This window comes from Micropterus dolomieu, linkage group LG01, assembly GCF_021292245.1.
Source record: "Micropterus dolomieu isolate WLL.071019.BEF.003 ecotype Adirondacks linkage group LG01, ASM2129224v1, whole genome shotgun sequence".
Lineage (NCBI taxonomy): Eukaryota > Metazoa > Chordata > Actinopteri > Centrarchiformes > Centrarchidae > Micropterus > Micropterus dolomieu.
Window position 1 is genome coordinate 2,178,162 of NC_060150.1, and position 8,788 is coordinate 2,186,949.

General features: G+C 40.4%; 2 protein-coding genes across 2 annotated transcripts in view; one reads left to right on the plus strand and one right to left on the minus strand.

Annotated features, from left to right (window-relative positions):
* Window positions 1–8,731, minus strand: part of LOC123972807 — a 152,489-nt gene extending 143,758 nt beyond the window's left edge. The window contains exons 1-5 of the mRNA XM_046052500.1: window positions 8,311–8,731; window positions 5,635–6,068; window positions 3,841–5,467; window positions 3,288–3,557; window positions 1,962–2,396 (exon numbers count right to left, since the gene is read on the minus strand). Coding sequence (XP_045908456.1) covers window positions 1,962–2,396; window positions 3,288–3,557; window positions 3,841–5,467; window positions 5,635–6,025 — 2,723 coding nt within the window. The 5' untranslated portion in view covers window positions 6,026–6,068; window positions 8,311–8,731. The remainder of the gene's footprint in view (window positions 1–1,961; window positions 2,397–3,287; window positions 3,558–3,840; window positions 5,468–5,634; window positions 6,069–8,310) is intronic.
* Window positions 8,194–8,788, plus strand: part of LOC123971228 (NLR family CARD domain-containing protein 3-like) — a 61,419-nt gene continuing 60,824 nt past the window's right edge. Inside the window, exon 1 of the mRNA XM_046049944.1 lies at window positions 8,194–8,262. The gene's annotated coding sequence lies outside the window, so the exon portion shown is untranslated. The remainder of the gene's footprint in view (window positions 8,263–8,788) is intronic.

Consider the following 8,788-nt stretch of genomic DNA (forward strand, 5'->3'; position numbering starts at 1 on the left):
GAATGGCCCAGCCAGAGCCCTGACTTAAACCCAATTGAGCATCTCTGGAGAGACCTGAAAATGGCTGTCCACCAACGTTTACCATCCAACCTGACAGAACTGGAGAGGATCTGCAAGGAGGAATGGCAGAGGATACCCAAATCCAGATGTGAAAAACTTGTTGCATCTTTCCCAAAACGACTCATGGCTGTATTAGCTCAAAAGGGTGCTTCTACTAAATACTGAGCAAAGGGTCTGAATACTTATGACCATGTGATATTTCAGTGTTTCTTTTTTAATAAATTTGCAAAAATTTCTACATTTCTGTTTTTTTCTGTCAAGATGGGGTGCTGAGTGTACATTACTGAGAAATAAAATGAACTTTTTTGATTTTTGGAAAATGGCTGCAATGAAACGAAGAGTGAAAAATTTAAAGGGGTCTGAATACTTTCCGTACCCACTGTATCCATAGCCATATTTTTATAGCCTAACACTAAGCTACACTGCTGTATATATTTTGTCCAGTGCAACTATATGTATTTCTACACAGTGCAACTACCTCCTGCTGTGACCTGTCCAATGTTCAATATCAATCACATCTGGATATGTAAGGTGTATATAGTGTAAACATAACTCTTACACTTATTTGTATCATTCTGTTATATCCTGTGTTTTTCTTTTCTTTTATTGAATGTGTATTTTCTTATCTGTTTTATCAGGAGCTGCTGTAACAGGTGAATTTCCCCAGTGTGAGATCTTATGGAGCTGGTCTCTTTCTGCCCACAAATTTTGTTTTTCCAAAGTCACTAAAATATCTGGTGAGAACAGAAGCAAAACAAAAAAACTATTTAACCTCGGAAGTTGAAGGTTGGAGCTGAGAATGACGTCACACCCGAGTTGACGGCGTTCCAGTTACAAATCGGAAAACCTCGCTCCGCCAGCCGTTGGTTACAACTAGCCTGGTTGCCATGGTTACACCGGTTGATACAAAATGCGTTGTGTGGTATTTACTCACACTAAACACTGACAGCAGTTGGACGGCACTTTGTGTACAAAAAGTTCTATAGGACACAAGTACACAGAAGTGCTAATAAACTGAACTTTGGGTAGTGCCGTCTACCGACTTTCGAAGTTTGCAATCTGACTTAAGGGGGCGTTACCTTTGAAATTTCAGACTCTGAAATTCCGACTTCCCATGTTAAATGGAACGCACCATTATGTCCTGGACTGCCCTCCAGACTCCACAGAGGAGGAGGGTGAGAGGAGGACGTTAGCCAAGCTGACATCAGTCATGGGTTCTTTACTGCGGCGATGCAGATGATAACAAGGACAAGGAGAAAGAGAACCACATGTGATGTAATGGTTTTTCTGGAGCTTTTTCGTTCACAACAGCTCCGGCTAGTGCAGAATTGCTGCTATAGAGTAACGTCAGAATAGCATGAATTCCAGATTGAGACTGCTTGTCAAAAACTCAGACCTGTATCGTATTTAGACCACATATGAAAGTGGCCCAAATCCAAACTGGAAGAGATCAGATTCAACGTGGCTTGGGCTGTTCACACTGACGTCAGTAGGACTGAAAGACAGGGGGCTCAGCCCCCAGGGTGTGCGTAACTTGCGCTCCTAAAAAACTCACATCTTTTGTATTAGAACTACACTTATGTCAACAACCAGTGAAGAAGCCAAGATGTTAACAGGTAAAAAGCCAAAGACATACTCTCTTCTTCCATTTCTCCTCTGTTGAACAAAAGTTACTGTAATGTTGCTTTTCAAAGCTGCATGGAGGAAATTTACTTTGGCCAGTTTCCAGAAATGTGTATGTTAGACTGGAATACCACTCGTGAACCAACAGAGTGGCTGAAAGGAAAACTTTACCCAAACATTTATCACCACCAATGAATAAATGTAAATTTATTAATCTATTAGCTCCAAAAAGTTTCCAGAAATGTCCACTGAAGTCATGTGAAGTACAACTTATTTACCTGAGCTGTGAGATATAAGGCAGACACTGTAGGAAACTCCTCACTTCACTCTCTTCATCTGAGCAGCCTGTCAGCTCCACTGGTTTCTTCTCTGGTTGGAGTTTCAGCACTTCCAGGAGGATGGAGGTCTTTCTCTCTGAGAGGTTTATGGACCAGACTGCAGGAGCTGACTGGAAAAGTGCTCTCAGTTTTGGAATGACACTTGAACACCCTTTACTCTTGACGTGTTGATAAAAATCAAGAAGGATGTTATGTAAGTCAGTGTTCACAGAAAACAATGAGAGAAGTTTGTTCACTACTCTCTGAAAGCTCTCTCCTTTGTAAAGTGCTGCTCTCTGGCATAAATCCAGTAACAGCTCCTGTTTTTCCCTCTCCAGTGTCCCCTGGCTTTGCTGCTGGTCTTGTAATCCTGAACCTCTGTAGGTCCTCCTGAAGCTGCATGACAACAAACAGTGCATGTACTGTTAAACTGTATTTAATTGAAATCTAAGCATACACAGTTCTAAACAAATACAACGTTCACACTGTGCTGATGCTAATTATGAAGAGTAAATGCAATATTTATTTCACAAAAGAAAAAGGGGAAGCCCATCTGGGAGGCATCACAAGAGATCAAAGTTGATATTCATCATACACAATGAGGCCAATTTAACTATTAACTTCATTAGAAGTTTACCAATTGCTACAGCTGATCTCTGCTGAGCCACATGAACTCATTGATACTTCTTCTATTTGTGTCATGTTTTGGGGTTTTTGTTTTTGTATTTCCTGTTAATTACTTTCTGTTTCTCATTCTCTGTAATTGTTTTCATCTGGTTTCATTCGTTCTTTACTTTTTGTCTTACTGTGGCATCTTCCTTTCCTCTCATTTTCTGGTTACTTCCCTTCCTGCTCTTGTGTTTTCCCAATAGCTTGATTGTCTTACTTTTTCTGGATTGTTTCCACCAGTGCCTTTCGTCTGTGGACTTTTGGAGTTACTGTTTGTGCACTGGACTGCCTTCTTGGATGATTTGGACACTGCTTCTACATTCCCGTTAGCTTGATTAAACCTCCTGTTTCTTCTGTCTACTTGAGCTGAAAATGTACTTTGACTATTTCGGTTCAAACAGATACGTAAGCAGTCTGCCAGTTTCTCTTTATAATATTTAGTATTAGAGTCCAGGTGCTGGACAGGTTTTTTATGATGTATCACATGCAAAACTGGAGGTCTGATCTGACCATGAAATAAGGCTTGAAAAAAAGGATTTTCATTTCAACATTAACGGTTTTACAAAAAGATAAAAGTTAATGTGGAATAAGCATCACACAAAAACAAAAGCTACATACCTGAGTGAGCGGATATATGGCAAAGCCTCTAAGAGAGACTCGCACAGACTTTGGCAGGCAGGAGTTTTCCTGTCCCAGTGGATGCAGACATTAAGCTGCGTAGTGATCTTCTGCATGACTTTTACTGCTCTTTCAAACAGCCGTCTTTTACCCTCAACTGGAAGGTGCAACTGATTTCCATCCAGGCTGAGTAAGCTGATGTGGTTCATCTGCCATCTGTCCACATTGAGAAGGAAAATCTCCCACAGCTGCCGTGGCAGAGGACCACACCTGTAATTTAAGAATAATCAGAGACAATTTCCTCATTTAAAAAGTAATAGAGTAGAGTAACAGTAATGTTTCATAAAATAAAGTCTGTTTATGTTAAAGAAGCTACAGCAGAAGTTCCAAACTTCATTTTCCATCCATCTTTTACACGCACTTATCCTGTTCAACTATTTAGTCATCCTCGTTACCTCTTTGATTAATTAGGCACAAAGCCAAACTACAACTTAATTAGATATGTGGTAACCTAAACAGTAACTTGACACTTTCTACACACGCTCACACATACCACTGGACATTTTGAAGGCATCCTAACAGTCGTCTCATTCCTTGCTCTGACACCATGACGTCCTCCAGGTTCAGCAATATTTTCCTCTCCTTCGACTGAGTGACCACGTAGGCCACAGCAGAGCAAAGGTAAGGCTCGAGACTCTCTCCACTGAGATCAAGAGCGTAGTCCAGTTTCTCCAGGAAGCTGATGCTCGCTTCAGGACACTGGGACTCATACAAGCACTGACATAAGAACAGTATGTCCACATCAAGTCCACTGTCCTCTGTGTCAGCCTCTAAAAATGTGGTTATCAGTTCCTCGAAGAACCAGTCAGACGTGTTCTTGAGCTCCTGAGCTGGAAGCAGATGCTTCATCAAACTAGGTCTCTTGTCAGTCAGCAGTCGACACATGAAAGGGATCAGATGTTTCATGTGTTTCTTCTCCTCAATGAGGCTCTGCTGAAAAACATCCCCGATCTTATCTGGATTCTTCAGCAGCCACAGTGCTGCAAAAAACTCCTGCATTGTGTAATGGAGAAATGCATGAGTGGTGATTGTCTCAGTGGGGGCCACTTTGATAACAAGAGGTTTCAGGAAGGAGAGGACGCAGCTGTCTTCACAGGGCAGTTCTCTCAAGATCACAGTTTTTCCTTCAGTGGCTTTAAAAGCAAACTCGGCCAGAGACAGAATTTCTTCACTCCTGTTGTTGATGAATGAATTTAGATCTTTGGTTTTTGTTTTCTTGCTGATTGTTTGAAGGCAATGACGAACAATATTGATGTAGATTTCAGTTACAGTGCATGGCTGTGGAGAGTCTTCTGGTGTCTCTGATGAAAAGCAGACAGCCACCATCAGTGCATACACTGGGACATGGCAAAGAGTTAACAACTCCAGGTTGCTCAAAACCTTCTCCTGTTCTTCTCCTAGAGTTGCAGGGAAGTATGTTTTTATGGTCTGCTCACTAAAGCCTTTCACTTCCACTCTGAGGAAGTCCTCAGAAAGGAGGTCTTCTGCATCATCTGGTCTGCATGTAATGATGATCTTGGCATCAGGTAGTAGGTCCTTCTCTACAACCCTCTTCACCACTGATGAAGAGAGATCTGTGATTCCATCAAAAATGAGTGTAACGTTGTCAGAGTTCTTCTTTATGTCCTGTAAGACCTCTTCTTTGCCTTCATCTGGCTCACTGATCACCCTGAAAAGAAGATCCTCCAGGCTCTTGGCCATCATGATGTGGGATGTTTCTCTCATGTCAAAGTAGAACATGTAGTCGAGCTCCTTGTTGTCTCTTTCTGCCCAAAGTTTCAACATTTCGTGAGTGAGTGCTGTCTTTCCAATTCCAGGCTTACCAACCAAGAGGATGTTTTTATCTGTCTTCAGCAGCTCACTGGGGGAAATGTCTGGTCTGTCCTCAGGGATGTATGTCCTCAGCTTTTTAGGGCGACTCATCTTGCTCTTCTTGCTCTTCAGCTTCTTTATTTTAGATGGAGAAACACTTTCTTGTGTGTCTAACACGAGTGAAGCGTACGACAGATCAGGCTTGTTGTTTCTTTCAAACAGATTTTTGTTTGCCTTCCAAAACTCATTTGATATTTTTTGTGCTTTTGACTTTAACTTCGCCTGATATCTGAGGCACGGCCCTGAGCCTAAAATAAAAACAACAATTAGTAAATAAATATACTGTAAATTAACTGCTGTTCCCTCACACTAAATGACAGATACATATTTATACAGACACATTAAAGTGCATTATATAACATCAGCTAGATAAATAATAAAAATGTGACACGCTATCAATCAGAATTCAAAATACCTTGTAAGTAGTTTATATCCATCTGTGTGTCGTCCTTGAAAGAAAAGCAGCTGATCCAGTTATGCAGGTCAAACTTCTTGGTCTCAGTAGAAGCTGAACTCTTTGTCTCAGGGAGAAGGGACGTCCTCCCTAAGGTCCTCTTCCTCGTCACGTCAATAATCCTGAGGAACTCGTAGCACGCTGCTTCGCCCTTCTTAATGACTGAGTCCAGTATTCTCCTGGTTTGATCACAGTCATCTCTCTCTGTCTGTATTTTGCTGACCTCTATAGCACTAAAAACTCCTTGCTGCTTCAAGTTCTCCACAATCACTGAGAGATTATTTAAATCTCTCTCAAGGTGGACTCTGGCACCCCTGACGTAGTCTAAGGCCGACTGTGTTGTACAAGCCATGTGTCCTTCTGTATGTTCTGCACACAGAACCCAGTTCAATGATCTGGAGAACAAAACATCAGGTTAAATAAAACATTTAACACAATTCATGAGGTCTAAACATCATTCAGCTGATCTGTTTAACATCACTTCCAAGGTGGATGTCTGTGTCTTTCTGATGAATGTGCTACACAAAATGAGAGTGTGGCCAAACTACGGCCCACGTGCCAACTGCAGTTTCTTAAACCACTCAGAACTGTCAGTGGGGGAGTAGTTGTTCAATAAAATTCTGTTCTAAATAACAGTTTAATTTATCAAATGCTAATTGACAAAGGCAGTTTGTCTTCAAACCAGAAGAGCAGCAGCTTTGTTTGGACTTACATTTCACCTGAAAGACAATCATAACAGGCTACAAAAGGAGGGACCATTCACCTTCTTTGTTGCAGAGAAAGGCTGAAGCAAGCTAGAGTTGCTGGCAAAAGAGATTGACGATGTTGCTGTTGTACTGGAGGAGCACGATCTAAAATATGTTGCTAATACCTTTGCAACAGTGCCTTAACACAGACTATCCCAAATGAGTGAAGTGTACTGTCCACTTGAGCTAATGCAAAAACTTTTCATGGACATCGGTAACTGTTCAGCCAAAGTTCACGTTAACTATGCAAATATTTGATCACTGTAACTACATCACATCAATCTCACACACCAAACACACTGCCATGCCCACATCCACATTACATGATCAGAACCCTCAACATAAGGCCAATGGCAAAAAGATAAAGGCCTGTAAAACTCATGTGCTCAACATGCACATGTTGTAAAAATGTCATATACAATCATGTTTTACATTTGTTCATTTAATCTGCAGGTTAAATGTGCAATGTAACTACAGCACTTCATGTTAGGCAGCTTTTTTATATCAAAAATCTTGCTTGTATTCTGACAGTATGATGAAAGCACATCACAAAGGCTGTGGCACCGTCTAATGGATAAAATCCAAAATACACCAGAAACACTGTTAGTGTAGGACCTGGATCTTTTGGTTTTTGTATTTGCCTATAAGGCTAAACAAACTCAACTAATTAGTGGGTTTACACATTTAAATATTACATTAAGTGAGTTTTTACATTTATTTGTTAATAGAGCTATAACTTCCATTAAAACTGCTAATTTTTGGAATATAATTGACTAGGCTATAGGCCATGACATGAAGCTAAGTTATTGTATTACAGATATCAGGGACAACTTCAAGTTCTTGCCACCTCTGTTTATTTATTTGCATGCATAATGTTGATTTTAGGGTCTGTTCTGTAAATAAAAATGGTGTTTGGATTTTTACTTTGTGTAACCAATAGGTTTTTTTTTTCAACGTCAAAAAAAATCAAAAAAAGACATCTAGGCTATGTGTTTTATTTACTTCTATATTTTCCCCATACTTGATGCTGCCTATGCCTAACCAGGGAGGCTGTGCATTAACCCTGTACGTGTCTACACTTGATGGTATAGCGTTGTGGGTTAAAGCTTTATATTATGAGCAAAAAGAAAAAGGCTATGTATATTAAAGAAATTATATTTGTATCATGTTAAACACGGTCACTCTTCCTGATGAAAACTGTCTTGCATTTGCACAACAATGTAATTAAATTGCTAAACAAAAAAGCATGAATGGACGGCATAATAATACGTTATCACTCAGTTGGCTTTACAGTAATCAGTAACTCATTAGCACAATCAAAAACCTTCAAATACTTATACAGAAATATACATTTAAGCTATTGTTGCCACTTAGATACTCAAATAAAAGCAATATAACACAGAATAATGCAAATGGCTCAGCTCAACCTCTGTAGAGGCATGTGACTCCCTTTCTGTTGCTGAAATGTCCTTAAATAATTATTAATTATTTAGTTATGTGTTTATTACACACTGAGCACGATCCTGTAAACATGGCGGCGTTCCCATAATGCAACACGGCGTAACTTCAGGTTCTGTGTGAAAGTTTTCTGAGAATTTAACACCGTAACCTTCAATAACACCGCGCAGAAACATTTTACAGCCTTTGAGTTTCTTCCCGTTTCCCAACAGAGCAGAGTGTAACAATAACTGAACAGTTGTGTAAACTTCAGACTTCCTGTTGCTCTCTGAGCTAAAAACAGCACGCAGATAAACTTCAGACTTCCTGTTGCTCTCTGATATAAACTTCAGACGGAGGAAGTTCAGCGCGTACATAGATGTTGATACAGAGCCAGCATTAAAGAGTGAGTCTCACTAAAAGTCTAACGTTACAACATATTGTGTTTACTTACATGGAGCCCGGAGGTTTTGGGACTGATATCCAGCCATCCAGGTATTCAGGTTCCAGCGCAACAGCAGAAATTAGCCATTTATAACATGTTTGTGTTTCCGGACTCTGACCAACAAGCAGCCCGAATAACAGTCCAATCTATCCGTTTCTTCCGATTAGCAAATAACAGCGTCCAGGTCTGTCTCACTTTAACACCCTGTAGCCTTCTTCTTCTTTAGGGTTTAATGGAGGATGTCTCACCCTGTAGCCTTCTTCTTCTTTAGGGTTTAATGGAGGATGTCTCACCCTGTAGCCTGTGAATTCTGACTCAGCCACGCGCCTCTCTGCGTATTTCCTGGTTAAAGTTTAGTTTCACTTTCCATGAAGACGTAGCGCAGTTAGTTTTCTCCGTCTGAACCGCCAGATGAAGGTAATGTAACATGTTTTCCTCATTAATACAAGCTGTCGTTATCTTAGTTACAGTAGAAACAGCAGAAATC